Raw genomic sequence first — 17,833 nt, forward strand, 5'->3', positions numbered from 1 at the left:
GTAACACAACGAAATGTTACATGCGCGTAAATTATGCGCGTACGGTTCGCCGTGGAATTCACATCATTTATATAAAAAAGCAGTAAAAAAATCTCTAAAATTAAAGCAATATGAGCTGTATTTTTTAGAATTTCATTTTTCTGTAAACACCTGCTAATATGTTAGTCTGCTTATAACTTAAACTTTTATGATAAATAAGATTAAAAAAAATCATTAATTTTTCAGAGGAAAGATATCTCTTCTAAGGAACATATAGCAAATCAATTTTTGTACAGGACGACAATACTTCAATTTAGCTCCAATTAAGGCTCCGTAACGGCCCTTTTCACAAAAATTTGGCGAAAAGAAATTTAAAAACCATATTTTTGTCATTTTGGTAGAAAATAACATTTTCGTTAAAAAAAATTTCAACATGAAAACTGCTGCTCATATTGCTTTAAGACATTCAGTATAATAAAATAAATAATGCCTGTTTGGGAGGATAACAGTTGAAATTGACACCCCTGGTATATCGGTTGATAGAATTGCTCACATCATATTTAGATTTCATGTGATGTGTTCATTATTGTTACAAATTCTTATTTTTTCCCCATTTTTTCAAATCATGAAAAAGTAAGATTTCTAAATACACACAGTTACATAAGATATGAAATTGTCAAGTTAAGTAACATTAATTTAAATTTTCAAGATTAGAATAAAATGTTGACAAGTTTCACCTGATATAAATTTTTTATATAGAATAATCCATTTATAGAAGGTTTTGTCTGTCTATGTTGCATACGCTTTCATAATATGCCTATATGAATTTTATTTGTCTACATGTAGCTTCTTAAAATCATCCTTTCATATGAGTCCTTCTTATATGTTATAAGTAATAGTACCAGTAATATCAGTTGGTTTTTTTAATACAGACTTTTCAAACCTCCAAGAGAGATGAGAACATCACTGGTATGTGTTACATGTAACGAGGTCATTCCTAATACAAGACACAATGCGGAAAAATATAAGACTTATGTAAGGAACTGAAACCATGAGTGATGAAGAGATAATCAGATTAATGTTTCTCTTATGTTCATCATGATAAAGCCTTTCCCGATTGATGACCTGGATCATTTATTTGGTAATTTAAGGATGACAATATTTATTTGAACATTTATGATATAATATTAAGACAATTAATAAGCAACACAACATATCCTGAAATATGAAACTGGACCAAACCAGTGATATTTATTAGGCCAAAAAAACCCCAACATATCAAAATGACAATGGAAGATAACTCTAAATGTTTTTAGATAATAATAAAACTTTAGCAAAATACACAAGCATACAAAATCTTGTAAACAATACACTCCCCGTCTGATATCTTTAGATATTACTATCCAACATATTTACAAAATAACCAAAAATTCCAAACAAAACAGAATACCAAACAGTTCTGAATAACATGAAGCACTGTTACAAATATTCAAATCGCCATCAAGTGCACAGTCTCTGTAACCGGGCGCGTGTAGAATGTGTTAACGCCATTCTTCTTCACACGAAGTTGTACTTTACGGACTTTCTTGTCTGACACACTTGGGAACACTTGATCCACTACTGCCATCTTCCAGTCACAGCGATGGGCTGAACTGTCCTTCAATAAAACGACATCGCCGACGGATAGGTTTCTTTGGTGCTGTGTCCACTTTTGTCGACTTTGAAGAGTGACTAAATATTCCTTACGCCATCGTTTCCAGAAGAGGTGTGCGAGTAGTTGAACTCTTTTCCATTGCGCTTTGAAGGCATCTTTCTCGTCAAATGGTCCAGGCGGTTCTCCTCCTTTGTCCGTTTTCTGGGTCAGAAGGGTATATGGAGTGAGAATAAATGGGTACTCTGGATCGGTTCGAACTGGCACTAGTGGTCTTGAATTAATAATGGCACTAGCCTCAGCTAGGAGCGTAACGAGGGTCTCGTGTGTCAACTTCTTTGCTGTACCAGTAATCAACAATGAATCTAGTATCCGTCTTGTAAGGCCTATCATTCTCTCCCATGCGCCTGACCCATGTGGTATGAGTGTGGTGAGTTGAATATCCATACTGTTCTGTTGTCAAGAAGAGACTTCTTGACAGATCCATTTTCTACGTTTATAGCGTCAATTCCAAGACTTTCTGTTGAGCCAACGAAATTTGTGCCACGATTTGATCTAAACTCTTTAACGCTTCCACGTATAGCAACAAATCTCCTAAGTGCATTAATGAAGGATGAGGAACTCATCTCTTCGATGACTTCAATGTGAACAGCTCGCGATGAGAGACATGAAAACATTACAGCCCAGCGTTTTGCATGAGCCAGTCCTCCTCTAGTTCGACGTGCAAGAACTTCCCAAGTTGCGAAGGTATCCACTCCTACACTTGAGAATGGAGGTCCTGGTGTTAATCAATCTTCAGGTAAGTCAGCCATGAATTGATGTTCTGGTTTTCTCCTCATCTTTCTGCGAGTCACACAGCTATATATCACCGAGGACACGATACGCTTGGCTCCTGTTATCCAATATCCAGCAGATCTAATTGAACCTTCTGTGAAGTGGCGTCCTTGATGTTTGGTCAGCTGATGGTAATGGCGCACCAACAGAGTAGCTATGTGTTGTTTGTCAGGAATAATGACAGGATTTTTCTCGGTGACTTCGAACTCTGATTTCATCAATCGGCCTCTTACATGCAAAATACCATCATGGTCTAAAACTGGATTCAGCTTTACAAGTGAACTCTTCTTATTGAGAGCTCGGTTTTCTCTGATACTTCTGATCTCTTCTCGAAAAGCTTCACCCTGGACCGCTCGAATGATGTGTTTTTCTCTTTCAAGATATAGGTCAACATCTTTCGCTTTGTTGCAGATATGCCATCCTCTACATGGTATTGTTCCACTCCAACATCTTGCAACATGTTTCAAGCGTGCAATGCCTGAAACTAAACTTCCCCAGGTTGAGTATTTGGTAAACCTTTCAGTTCCAATGGAAGGTTCTTTAATGTGCAATGTTTTAACTATTAGCGTAGGTCGAATCTCTCTGTCATTCTCTGAGTCTACGAGGTCATACTCTTGTGGCATCTGTTCGTCATTATCAGATATATCTGTTTTGCCTTGGTCTTTACTTTCAAGGAACCATCGTTTCGGACCACAAAGCCATGGGCTGTTTTTCTTATTTTCAACTGCGATTGGTCTAGTTGCTTGATCTGCAGGATTATGTTCTGAAGGAACATAGCTCCATTGCTCTGGTGAGGAGACTTTATGAATCTGCTGTACTCTGTTGCTGACGTAAGTATAGAAACGTTTGGTTCTGTTGTAGATGTAACCAAGGACAACTTTACTGTCTGTATGATAATGAATGTCTGTAGGGTCAATATCCAATTGATCGTGAATGATCTGAGAGATCTCAACACCAAGCACTGCAGCACATAACTCCAAACGAGGGATGGTGACTGCCTTCTTAGGTGCAACTTTTCCTTTCCCTACTATGAGTCCTTGGTGAAAGTTACCATCTTGATCCTCTGCTCTTAAAATGGCAACTGCAGCAATGGCTTCCTCGGACGCATCATTAAACACATGGACGTGTTTCTGAAGGAGCTTTTCGGTAGGTACGGAAAGGTAAGTACGAGGAATTTCCAGGTTTTCTAGATACCATAGTTGTTGTTTCCACTGCTCCCTTTCTCCTTGGTATTGTTCAGGTAAATGTTGATCCCAGTCTGTAGACTCTTCAATAAATTTTCTAAGCAGTAACTTCCCTCTGATGAGAATTGGTGCAACAAATCCCAAGGGGTCATAGAAGCTATTCAGACAAGAAAGGACTCCACGGCGTGTATACGGTTTCTTGTCTAAGGAGAGTCTGAAGGTAAATGCATCAGATCGTAAATTCCAGCTTATTCCTAAGCTGCGTTGTATGGGAAGAATATCCTTCGATAGATCGAGAGACATCAAGTCCTTTGCTAGGTCATCAGTAGGAAAATATTTCATGACATTACTGCTGTTGGATACAAATTTGTAAAGTCTAAGTCCTCCTTCTTGCAACAAGGTTTGTTGAGTTCTCTTCATCAGGCTAACGATCTCTTGTGTGGATGGCAACGAAATCAACCCATCATCAACGTAAAAGTTGCGATTTACAAAACTTCGGACATCACTTCCATAGGTTGATTCAGCATTCTCTGCAGTCCTCCTTAGCCCATATGTAGCGATTGCAGGTGATGGACTATTGCCGAAGACATGGACGCACATCCTGTATTCCACTAATTTTTTCTGAGGATCGTTATCTAAGTACCAGAAGAAACGTAAGTAGTTCCTATGATCTTCTCGCACTTTAAAGCAGTGACACATTTGCTGAATGTCAGCCATAACTCCGATGTTATCAAGTCTGAATCGCAAAAGAACACCAAGTAGACTGTTTGTTAGGTCAGGACCAGATAGAAGCACGTTGTTCAATGACACCCCATTACACTGAGCTGATGAATCAAACACCATTCTGACTTGATCAGGTTTCTTTGGATGGTATACGCTGAAGATTGGTAAGAACCAGAACTCTTCATCTTTCTTTAATGGTGGTGCTAGTTCTGCGTGTTCTGCATCCAGAATGCGTTTCATAAAAGTCACTGCGTGTCCGCACTTGACTGGGTTCTTTCTAAGGTTAGCATCTAAGATAATGGCTCTTCTCAGTGCTTGTTGTCTATTATCTGGAAATTTGCATCTAGGCTCTCGGAACGGTAATGGTGCAACCCACTGTCCACTATTGTCACGACAACACTCCTTATCCATAGTGGCTAGGAATTCTTTATCTTCTACAGACAGTCCTGGCTTGTCATCATCAGGAGATGTCTAGAAAATGTTCTGTCCAATTGGTTTGTTTCTTTGTGGATGTTTAAGGATTGCATCACACTGTATCTGTTTAGGTAGGGTCTCCTTGACAGTAATATTGTTTTGACAAGGGGAAGATAAGGTAGTTCTTCCATCAGACATAACTGCCACTTTGTTTGCCACTACAACATCTGGTCTGTGAGTCCTTCCAAGACAAACTTCGCCTACAATAACCCATCCAAGTTGAAGTTTCTGGGCGTATGGAGTATTAGGAGGTCCAATGCGTTGCTCAAGTATGTGATGTGCATCACCAAGATCACGTCCAATCAAGAGAAGAATGTTGATTTCTGAATCTAGTGGCATCAGGTGATCGGCTATGTCTTGTAAATGGAAATATTTATCTGCTACTTCTGCGGTTGGTATTTCACCTCTGTTATCAGGAATTTCATCACATTCAATGACCGTTGGTAGATTGAAATGACAACTTCCATCAAGAGCTTCTACTACTAGTCCATTGACTCTTCTTCCGCTACAAGTTGATTGTCCGCTGCACGAAAACAGTGTGTAGGATTCAGATTCACTCTGAATATTAAAAAAGTCAAATAATTGGGATCTTGCGAGTGTGCGATTGATCTGTTCATCGATGACTGAATACACCTTGATAGCTTGCTCGCTGTTGAACGACGGATATACACGAACAGGAAGGACCTTTGCGCATGATATCGATCGACCACTAAAGGTAGTTTCACAAACTTCAGTGCACTTGTTGGAAACTTCAGTTTTCTCCCCGCCGTCAGCAAATCAGTGCACTTGTTGGAAACTTCAGTTTTCCTCTCAGTTTTCTCCCCGCCGTCAGCAAATCTGGGGTTACTGTTTGCCTGAAAGTGTTCTTTATCCCATTTGCCAGCTGCTTTAGGCTCAGAATTTCTTTGTTCAATATGCAACGCTGTAGCGTGACGAGAGCTTCCACAAAGTTCACATTTGATGGGTGTAGTACAATTTCTCGACAAATGTTTGGATTCACAGCATTTATAACAGAAATCCATTTCTCGTAGGAGATCTTTCCTCTCTTGTAAGGTTTTAGCTCTGAAGGATCTACAGTGGTTCAACGAATGGTTTGCTTTATGAATTGGACATCTTGGTTGCCGTTCTTGTTGAGTTTCATCGTCCGTTGCTAGTTCGGTTTTTCTACTGTGAGCAGGAAAAGTTCGTTTTTGTTCATTCGTTCTTTTCTCTGTTGTTAATGTCAGAGATCCATCAGTTTGGAAAGCTGGATCATTTTTCACAATGCTGAGTTCTCGAATGAATTTTTCAAAAAAGCTTAACGGTGGAAATGGAACACAATAGTATCTGTTGTACTTGGACGCTTGAGACACCCACTTCTCTCGTAGACCTTGAAATATGAATAACAGTATTGAAGATAAGGTCCAAAAAATAATGAATTTAAACACAAATTGGTTTCCATAGAAAAATGTAACAAACGTACGTTTATTTACTAAGATTGACAATGACAATTATGGCGTTCCATACTTTTTAGAGTGAAATGAGAGATTTACTTATAAACTGCGTAAAATTTCCCAAAAGGTTTTTGTGTAATTACTATATGCATGAATGTCAAATGGCAAAGAAAAAAATTAAACAGTTTATCAGATTTTTTAAAAAAGTTATTTTATTTGTATTAATGTAAAATTTAATTTATTTTTGTATTTATACCTTTTACAAATAAATGTTTTTTGATTGTGTAAGCTGAATGACAATATTTATAAAATCAGTCTGTACTATTCTGTGTATTTGGGGTATTAGTCCAACCCTCTGACCCACTTACTACCGTTTTGTAGAGGATCTGTTTAGACAAACATTTTTATAATAATTTTAACATTTATTGCAGAATTATAAACTATTAACAGCTTATCAACCAACTGTTATATTAGGATTAAAAGTAATAAACATCGTTTTTCAATTAAACTGTCTCTGTCTGAGGAAATTCTGCCTAATTTAATAAGTTACCGATCACAAAAAACAGTTTACAATGCGGTAGTGTTGCACATCTTCACAGTGTTTTTATGACTGCTGAATATACGTGATATAAATTTAGAATAAATATGGTTTTCTTTTAGTTACATTATTTATTTTGGTCATTCTCAAATTGGGAAAAACACACTCAATTTTGGGAAAAAGATGTCTTTTTCACTTTGGGAATTGGGCCGAATATCGGCCCCAATTAAAGAGAATCGAGAGGTCTGAAACTCTTATAAGCTCTTCTCCTCCCTCAAGAGACATATGAAGAAACATGATAGTGAGCCCCAACATGTGTGCCCTTTGTGTAACAAACCATTTTATAATAAATAGGAAATGACTCGTCATCTCAATAGAACTCATTGAATGCCTCAAACGTCGATCCTTTGGCTTTGCTTGCTTCAAAATCATGAATTTCTCCGTATAAATTCCCCACAGTCCAGTGTCCATGAGGAAAGCTATTTATTGAATTGATTTCGGGTGAATGCAGACATTTTTTAACTTAATCCCCATGACAACTTGTGGTGGACTTGGGGTTGCGATACCCGCCATGTTGTCGAGTATCTACACATGTGAAATCTTTAAAACGCTTGAAAAGACGTTTTTTTAGTCATTTGTTACAAGAGTCTTTTTAACTGCGCGTGTTTTGAAGACTGTAGTTTTAGAACAAATTATGGTAGGTAATCCGGATTTGCAATAAAAAGTGCTAGGGTCGGCGCGTAAAATTAGGGTCGGTCGGGATACCGGAAACACATATTTTTTTTCCGCTTAATCTACCATTTATGATTTATTACATTTACTTGGATTTGAAAACCATTTCTGAAACTCCAAAAGTCCTGAATAATTTGGACATATAATGCATACATTTAAGAATTAGTATTGTAAAAGAATATATATTATGATAATGCATATGCTTTAAGAAATATAATATCAAATGTTGTTTATACTGCCCAAGTGCAGTAATGAAGTTTGTAATGGCTATATACTGTTTACTGTTCATGTGGAGAAACTGGTTTTTAAAATATATGACTTATGTTTATATTTATGTTTAATTTGATGATTGCATAGAATATCAAATCATCATTTCGGTCTATTAGTGTCTGTCTGTCCATCCATTTATCTGTCTGAAGTCTGTTTTATTTTATAACCCTGATGAGGTTACTGATGTAGATCAAGCTGAGATCATCATTATGACACTTATATACAACAAGCCTCACAGAAAATATCAGTCCTCTTAAATTACAGAGTTTTTGAATGAGTTATGAATGTATGGTTGAGAAATGATTTTATTTTAAATATTTTTTGAAATGATTTTTGTGAATAAGAATATTTTTTGTTATATATACCGGTATAGATTACTTAATATCTATATTTTTATCAGTTTTGCATGAAAAAAAAAAATATACATATCCTAGTTAGGCCACACCAATATAATTTCTTGCTTGTCGGACATTAAGTGGAAAAGGGTACAAGCAGGCGAGCGATAAAATAATAAGATTATTATTTTTTGTAGCTGAAATTTCTAGGCGGTCCATAATGATATGATTTGTAAAATTTTATTTAAACACGAGCATGCAGGATCCGATGAAAAAGAAATTTAATTGGTGTGACCTTCCACATTTTCTATTTTTTTTTTAGTTCAAATTGAGGCTGAACCATTGTAATATATTACCCTGCATAATCATTCTGATAAAGTCTAAATCATACATTATAAATAGCATCAAGACCAATATGGGGACCAAGGAAGGGTTCAAAGTTCAAAGGAATTATGGGATTGCATACAATCGTGTATATACATAAGGACAAATCATAAATCATTTCAGAATCTGTAGTGTTGTTTAGTCCAATCAGATAATATGATTTAAAGAATTATCATGATTAAGTATCAAATTTCATTTTATACCTGTAATCATTTGAAAGATTCTCCTATTTTCCGACACCCATTTTAATGCAATACCTTGCAAATCAGACAAAACTTTTAAAGATTGATAGAGGAAATTCAAATAAATTACAATCAGTATATTATGATTTTTATGAAACCCGTGATTTATTTGGTTTGATTGTATTTTAAATCTTTCAACAAAGGCTTAATAAAGATTGTGTGTATTAAAGTTTTCATGTATGTTTATCTTTTTTGTGTACAGAGACTAGAGTTTCTTGATTATATCAGATGCACAACTATGGCACTTTGTGAATTACCATTAAAATAACTCTTTAGGAAGTGAAAAAAATTGTTGAATTAAAGAATCATTTTCTCTTTATATTATTGGTTTTTAGAAATACAACCATTTATGACTGTATTGACTTTCATGCAGAGTGATTTTTTGTGAAAGTCAGATCAGAGGAAATTCGGATTTTCAGCCTTTTTTATTCAATTTAGTGTAGTATTTGCAACACCACTCCATTAATTTTGTTCTACAAGAACTTATGCAGGTTCACAATATAACTAGTTGAAAGAAATTGTCATTTAAAACTGAATTATAAGTCTTTTCTAACAGCATGTAGGGTTTGTAGCATCTATTTCAATAGAGCTCAGAGGAAATTCAGACGTTATTATCTTTTTTTCTAATTCACCAACATGCCAATTATTTATTATTAATTTTTTGCTATTTATCATTTCTTCAAAATTACATTAAAAAAATAAGAGTGTCATTATAGGAAATAGTATTTTTTGCAATTTTTCTAGCTCTGGTCACGTCAAAAAATGTCACTTTTTTAGTGGTCAGAGGAAATTCAAACTAAAATAGCAGATTAAATAAAAGAAATTCTTATAATCCATTTTCAGATAAATAAGAGTATTTTATTAACCTTTTTAATATTTTGGTGAGAAAAGTTTTCTAGTTATTTGTAAATATGTCTTTTATGACATTTTTAATTTGCATTTAAGTTTTTTTTTCTCCTTCTAATTTTTTGAACATGGGTAAGTTCGAAGGTCGTTGCCATGGAAACGAACTCATTTACATATGCTTAAAATATCTTTTTTGACAAAAACGAATCGATTAGAGTCTGTTTAAACAATTTTTTTAATTATTCAATTAGTTTCATGTCAGGTTCACATATCCTTAACTGCGCTCTCGCTGAGTCTCCGCCGAGCGCTCATGACGTGCTAGGAGTTTTTACCGCGCGTCCACGGCCTGCTCTGCGCGCTGACTGCGCTCACAAGACGTTCTTTACTTCTTGGTAGGTTAATATTAATTTGTACAATTGTATGGGAAACAAACAAAAATTCACAACTAGTAAATAAATGATTAAAAAATTGTTTTGATTTTATGATAATGTACATTGTAATTGAAACATACGGTCACACAATTTGTGAAGGACTAGGATTAAACTCTTAGTAGTCAGGTCTACAATAAAGATCCGTTATTAGTTGTTAAAAAACATATAAAAATGTGAAAACATCAGAACCAAATGGCATGAATTCCATCTACGTCCATTGATTAGTCTTGGATTATTACATCGCTTGCTATTGTACAACAGTCATTTTTCGAGTTTTCGTGGTCTTCATGACAACGCACTAGAAACGCCGTGGGAGCGCGGTATAAACGCAGAAGAAACGTCAGGACAGCGCGACGAACGCAGCAACAGCTCTTTGGGGTCGCTGTGTGAACGCAGCCAAATATAAACAACTTGTTCAAACACTGTAGATGCGCAATGAGAGCGCGATAGAAACGCAGTGAGATCCCAAAGGACTTCGTGAGGTCTCCGTGCAAGCGCAATTGACTTATGACTGCGTCTACACTGCGATTAGCTGCGCCGACGGAGCTCTCGTGGCGCTGTTGGAGATCTTACGACGCTGTCACGGCGACCTCACTACGCTTCTACGGTGTCTTTATCAGAATGCCGAGCCACGGCGCGTACTTTGTGCATGTTCAAAGTACGCGCCGTTGCATGGCGTTCTTAAATGTTCAAGGCGATCCCACCGCGACGGACGAAGATGCCGTTGCGTTGTTACGGCGCTGTAGGAGACTCTACTGCGTTTACCTTGGCGTTTTACATTATTTAAGGACGCAGAGGGATTGCCGTGAGAACGCAGTTCCGATGTGACAGGGGTTTTATTAGTCGCCTACCGGTTTTCACCGGAGGGGACTATTGCTTTCCTCTGCGTCCGTCAGTCCGTCCGTCTGTCTATCCCACTTCAGTTTTCATCACTATTTTTCTTTGTGCGTTTGAGGAATATTATTAAATTTGCTGAACAGCTTCAAAATCTCAAACTACAGATCAAGGTTACACTTTTGTAGCATCTTGTTGACATATTTTCGAAAAAATTAATTTTTTATATACCAATTTTTTAATGTTCGGGTTCGTTATCGGGCTCGGTGTGTATCAAATAAACGAGGAAAGTATGTTGTCAGTAATAATATCGTGCATTTTTTGGACCATTCCTTTTATTGTTTCTAACAAACAAATAAGTTCTGTAAAAAAGTGTCGAGCATTGTGTTGTTAATCTAATCGCCAGGGTTTTATGGATTATTACAATCGGGTTGGTCTGTTGAGACGGTAAGAAATGATATTCTGCATAACAGTGCATTGTTTTCACAAACTTCTACAAACCGGTAGGGGACGTGTATTGCTTATGCAATACTCTCAGAATGCTTGTTAATATTGAATTTTCCGGGGGGAGGGGAAACCCCGACCTCTCCCCCTCTAGATCCACTCATGAGAAAGGAGTATCGCATATTGAAAAAATAGAATGATACTGTGTTTGATCCACGGTAAACAGACAGCTGGTAAGTGACAGGAGTCTGGAAGTGCATATGTATACATTATGTCACATGTATGTCACATATATACACACACAAGAAATCATATTGACGCAAGCGTCAAATGGGCCGCAAAAATATAATTGTTGTATGAATTATCATTGGTTGTTTACATAAAAAAAACACACCACAAAGAAGAAAAAAAACGAGTTGGTTGTACTAATTTTAATGGTAGATTTTAATTTTGTTTACTATATTTTCAGCAACACGTTTTGAATTTTAACATTTTACTATTAGTATTAAGAATAGAGTTCGTTACTGTAAGCATTTCTAACGGTAATTGTATGATCATTGCTTTGGTATGAAGTAATGAAGAACACATTGATTTGTACACCATTATAATACAAAGTCAATTCATCTTTATTCTATTTGAGATTATATGTTTCAAACCATCTTGATTTTTTTGTTGCATTGTATTATATTAAAGCGTAATGCATTAGTTTATATAATTTCAAGGGACCACATAATAAAATAGAAAAGGATTAATATAAAGGTACATGTATAAGATCATGCTCATCCGGTAGAAACTGCACAATTTTAAAGGTAAAAAATATGCCGGATAGTTTTTTTCCTAAATGGAATTATAAATCTTATCTGCACTACAGTTTATGAAGATAATCATGGTTATTTCAAAGGAATTAAAAATAAATCAGGTTCGCTTATTTTTTTAAGGTTCATTCAAATTTTTAGTTCTTTCAGATTTTTGCGTAAACAATTGATAAGGATGTCATTTCATGATAATTTTCTACCACAAAGCACATGGCAATACAATAAATTCACATACAAAGTCATTTTATTTGACGCAACACATAGAAATTCAAATACACCATTTATATAAAATTTCATATCATTTAGGTCTTTAGTATTTCAGTTCTTTAATATGTCCCGTTTACCATATCTCTGCTCGTCGGAGATTTACGGAGACAGCCGAGTGTCTGGTTGAACGAGACTAATCCAAATACAATATGGAAAACTCCGAAATTTTCTGAATATATTATAGTCTCGATAAAAACGCGTCTAACACGACAGTCTATTACGAACTTTTCATTTATTAGTAAAACAATAAATGTGTTACATTTTTTAAAAAGCATAAACCATATTTATTCTATGCAATCGACCGACACTTTCTGAATGCTATCAAAAAGGCAAAGGCGAAAGTGCGAAGGCGAGAGTTCGAAGTTGCGAAGGCAAAGGAGCGATAGTAGTATCGCTCCTTCGCCTTCGCATTTTCGCCGTCGCATCTTGGCATACCTATTAACCTTTCAAAGCTGCTATGTGGGAGAATCTCCCCCTTACCAACTTGGCTAAGGGGGAGATTTTGCGTAAACGACTTTTTTCACGTGAAATGCAAATATATATTAAAAATACTGTTAGATACCTTATTTTACCATTGTAATTGATGCATTTGCAATCATTTTAAATTTTATTATTTCTATGACTACCAGTGTGCAATTACAACTTGTGTTGCTGTACATGTTCAGAAAACTATTATTCTGTTTGCATGGTACAATACCAGAAGTCAATAGTGCCACTTTTTATATTTTATCAAATCCAAGTTACTGACAAAGTTTGTTATGAATTGTGGCTTATCCAGACAAGATTCTGATTTTAGTGCAAATGGTGACAGCTATACCTTTATACAGAAGCAAACTACACTTGATTACATCCTATTTGATAAATTTGTTCTTAAAAACTTAAAACACTAAGTCATCATCCAAGAGGGCTCTATTTCTCTAACTTCTGATCACTTTCTGGTTGTAGCAACATTTGACCTTCACATATCAAGACACCAACTCCATTACTCGGAAACAAAACTACCGGCTTGGCATAAAGCTACTCCCGAGAGTTTGGCGGAATATAAAACCCAAGTTACGAATGCTCTTGTGCGTAAAACAGGGCAAAACCTTCAAAACGAATCCGACGTAATAAACTTTTTCCACGAGATTAGCGTTATTTTGCGCGAATGTGCAGGAAACACTGTAATACACACTTCCTACAACCCATTTACGCGACCAGGCTGGACAAAAGCAGTCAAAGAATTTCATGACATAGAAAGAGCTAAACGCCGATTATGGATGTCCGAAGGTCGACCACGAGGTATGAATTATTCATCAGATCGCGAATACAAGGGAGCAAAGCGTTTGTTACGAAATGCCCTGGACAGAGAATATGCCGCTTACATGAGCAAAGTATGTGCAGACATTGATAAGGCAGCCGAAGTGGATTTGCGTCTTTTCTGGAAACTTACAAAGCGCATTAAACCAAAAACATCCAGATTATACCCCGAAATCACTGACTCTACAGGCAAAAAGAATACTGACCCAGAAGAAGTTGCTGAAGCGTTCGCTGATCACTATGAAACCTTATACAGGTGTCTCATGGACCAACATTTCGACGATGGCACAAAGAAATACATCGATACGAAAATTTCCGAAATAACAGAGCTTTTCAAAGGTGACCTTCGTACGTTACCAGGCGGACCGATCACTTCAGATGAAATAATATGTGTCGTTCAATCGGTGAAATCTCGAAAAGCCCCGGGCTTTGACCTCATAACAAACGAACATATTAAATATGGAGGCATAACTCTAACACTCTGTATTGCGGTGCTGTTTAATGCAATCATTGACAGTGGCAAAATCCCCACTGAATGGAAACAAGGACTCATCATTCCAATTTATAAAGGTGCAGGGAGACCTACAACACTCGAAATTCCCCAATCCACAGCAACAAGGCTTCCAAAAAAATCTCGGCTGCTTAACAGCTTCCTTTGATCTACAGGAAACAGTTTTCTATAACCTTGAACAAATAATAATGTCTATGTCAGCTTTCTTGATACAAGTAACGCTTTCAATACTGTCTGGAGAAATGGACTTCTATTTAAACTTTTCAATCTTGGAATCACTGGCAAAACCTGGTCATTGATACAAAACTGCCATTCCAACACGGTCAGTTCAGTGGTTGTCAATCAGACACGATCGAGGTGGTTTTCTGTACACCAAGGCGTGCGGCAAGGTGGGGTATTATCTACTTTTTTGTATTTGGTATTTATCAATGATCTGATAAATGAATTGGAACTCAACAGTCCAAACTCTGGTGTTCTTGGAGTAAGAAGCAGCTTTCCTTCGCTAGCTGATGACCTATCGTTCATCTCCACTTCGCCAGTGCAGCTTCAGAGATTATTGGATGTTGCGTACTCATATTCGTGCAAGTGGCGTTTTGAATTCAACGCGTCAAAATCCTGCATATTAACATTCTCTGCTAAGTGCAACAATCGAAAAAGTGAATTCTTATGGCATCTTGGACAAACTGAAGTACCACAGAAAGAGTCGTACAACCACCTAGGTATTACCATCAACTCTAAGTGCAAACTATCGGTCGCGATATCTGATGCGTGTAAAAAGGGCAAAAAATCTTATTTTGCATTATCTGACATTGGATCCAAGTACTTAAACCCTGCAACAGTGTCTCACCTTTATAAATGTGTAGTTCTTCCATCGGTTTTGTATGGTTGTGAACTGTGGAGTAATATGACCTCTTCAGATCTACAGCAACTTAATACATTTCAACACTTTGTATGCAAAAATGCCCTGAAACTTCCCAAACTATGCAGATCTGATATATCCGAATCACTTTTCAACGTTCAACCTATATCAGCAGAAATTGACACCAGTCACCAGAAAACTGCTTTTCTTCGGAAGACTCTCCCGCTTGGATAACGATGCCCTGCCGAAAAAAATCTTTCTCACTCGGTTGATGTCCTTTATGCTAGGTTTGTCGGACAAGCAAAAAGGATTTATCCCGGACATCATACCAATCCTTCCTCTTTATGACCTTGCAGACTACTTACAAAATTGGGTGTTTAATGGTACTTTCCCAACCAAAGACTCATGGAAAAAAATTGTCAGACGAACTGTGAAATCGTCTCATAACAGAGATCGAGAGAGACGCATGTCCTATGATTCAGACTTTTCTTTCTTCCGAGAATTTTTTTTCCAGGTTTATACCTTCATCTATATGGAAATTACCATCAACTCCCGACGAAATCAACTAGTGTAAATTTATTGCCAAATTGTGTTCAAATATGCATTGTAATTATCATGAAAATCTATATATCTGTGTGTTGTGCAATCGCGCATTCAGGGATGTCTTCTGTCACTGCTCATGTACGTGTCCAGTTACTTCCGATCTTCGTAATAGGTGGTGGAGCGTAATTATCAATTCTTTTGATATTCCACTAATCGCAGAAATAAGTGGTCTCTCTGAAGATGACCTATATATGACTCTTATTGGTCGCCATACATCTACTCCGCTAGACAAGTCACTCCATGGGTCCTTCGACCTGACCAATTTTCGTTTAGTGCGTTCATGTGCCGCCCGATACTTAAGAGCCCTCCGTTCAAGTGCAATGTGAGCTCATAACTTCCAGTTCTGACGAAATTTTTGTGAACAATAGTGCAGTATACAATCATGTATATTTTATGTATATATGTTTATGTTAGTCATTTTTTTTCTTTTCACCCTTTTCCTTATTATTTGATGTTTTCTGAAAATTTATAACTTGTATGTATTTTCATTATCTCCTTAAGGAGGAAATAAAGTATGAATGAATGAATGAATGCCTTATATATAGGATAGATTTTTAATTCACATTATCATTTAAAAATGATCTCTGTTGTAATGTCTATAGCATACTGTGGTTTCATCAATATTCGTTGAATACCAATTTTCATGGATTTCGTTGTTAAGTTTATCCACGAAAATAATTGTTCATTTAAGTGCAACATCTACTAATATTTTTGTATTGATAGGGTCATTGGCCACGAATTTACGTATCCTTGAAACTGTGATTTTCACTTTATCCACGAAAATTGATACCCTTGAATATTAATGAAACCACAGTATCCCTGTAATTCATAGTACCGGTACTATAAACTTTAAAAACTCTTGTGAAATGCTTTTATACTTTTTCCTCGAGCTTCACTTCATCGGTAGCTTGTATAAACACTCAGTGTTCCAAACTCACTTTGATTTTTACCGACCGTGCTGGCCAGATAGAATTAGTCACGACTCACTGCACGTGGCTTGGGTGCTTTACCTGTTCACCTGTTAAGTGACACCACTGGCTGTTATTGTTTTCTTTGGTGTTACAGAGTAAAATCAAGATGTTTTAAGCTTTTATAAGGCCTATGCATAACTAAATACGTAACTGATTTAAGTCAAAACCGGAAGTAATCGTAAAAAGTAAACTGGACTATAACATGTCATACTATGATCACGGTAGACAGTACTTGGATGGATTTTGATATATTTAAGCTACACAGCAGCTTTTTGAGCTCAAAATCAGAGAAAAAATCCGCAGTGGTTGTTGAAATTTGCATGTAAAAATTCAGAAACGGGGGAATTGCGGGAGATAGGTTGGATGCGGGAGATCTTAGATTTTTGTGCCGTTTTGCGGGAGTCTCCCGCGCAATGCGGGAGGGTTAACAGGTATGGCTTCGCCGTAACATCTTCGCACTTTCGCTCATTCGCCGTCGCACTTTCGCCTTCGCAACTTCGCACTCTCGCGTCTTCGACATAAAGGCGAAAGTGCGGAGGTCGAAGTGGCCCCATCGGAACTACATACTTAGCGCATGAGTACCAATAATATCATGGATTAATTGGAAAACCTTGGCGAGTACGGTGCCTGCATCAAATTCTATGTAATCGACCGAGACTTTCTGAATGCTATCAAAAAAGGCGAAGGCGAAAGTGCGAAGTTGCAAAGGCGAGAGTGTGAAGTTGCGAAGGCGAAGGAGCGATAGTAGTATCGCTTCTTCGCCTTCGCCATCACATCTTCGCGCTTCGCCGTAGCATCTTCGCACTTTCGCTCCTTCGCCGTCGCACTCTCGCAATTTTGCCTTCGCACTCTCGCATCTTCGACCTAAAGGCGAAAGTGCGAAGGTCGAAGTGGCCCCATCGGAACACCATAAATTCTATGGACACATATTAACTCGCATATCACTCTGTAGTTTTTCTACATGGTTTTTCGTTTCAGCGTTGAAGCGAACTCATTGCTGCGTCCCCCACCCTCCTCCCGCCCTGTGCTCGCGCTGGATTTTTTTTAAATTGGCAAAAAGATATCAAGATCTGTCGAAAATCATTTTTGGTGACTTCTTAATAAGTGTTACATTTTCTCCTAAACGTGTTCACTTTCCCACCCGTTTGTTTTTTCGGTCAGTCTGTGTTAATTC

The 17,833-nt window shown here is 37.0% G+C and overlaps 1 protein-coding gene across 1 annotated transcript; it reads right to left on the minus strand.

Moving 5' to 3' along the window:
* Nucleotides 1–2,418: 2,418 nt before the first annotated feature.
* Nucleotides 2,419–4,782, minus strand: LOC128186628 (uncharacterized). Its single transcript, XM_052856460.1, has one exon. The coding sequence runs from the start codon at nucleotides 4,780–4,782 to the stop codon at nucleotides 2,419–2,421; it is 2,364 nt and encodes a 787-aa protein (XP_052712420.1).
* Nucleotides 4,783–17,833: the final 13,051 nt, after the last annotated feature.

Source organism: Crassostrea angulata, chromosome 6, assembly GCF_025612915.1.
Source record: "Crassostrea angulata isolate pt1a10 chromosome 6, ASM2561291v2, whole genome shotgun sequence".
In the NCBI taxonomy this organism is placed as follows: Eukaryota; Metazoa; Mollusca; class Bivalvia; order Ostreida; family Ostreidae; genus Magallana; species Magallana angulata.

What these genes read in the sequence shown, in the direction of transcription:
- LOC128186628 (XM_052856460.1), bottom strand. Translation starts at nt 4,782, where the DNA reads ATGGATAAGGAGTGTTGTCGTGACAATAGTGGACAGTGGGTTGCACCA.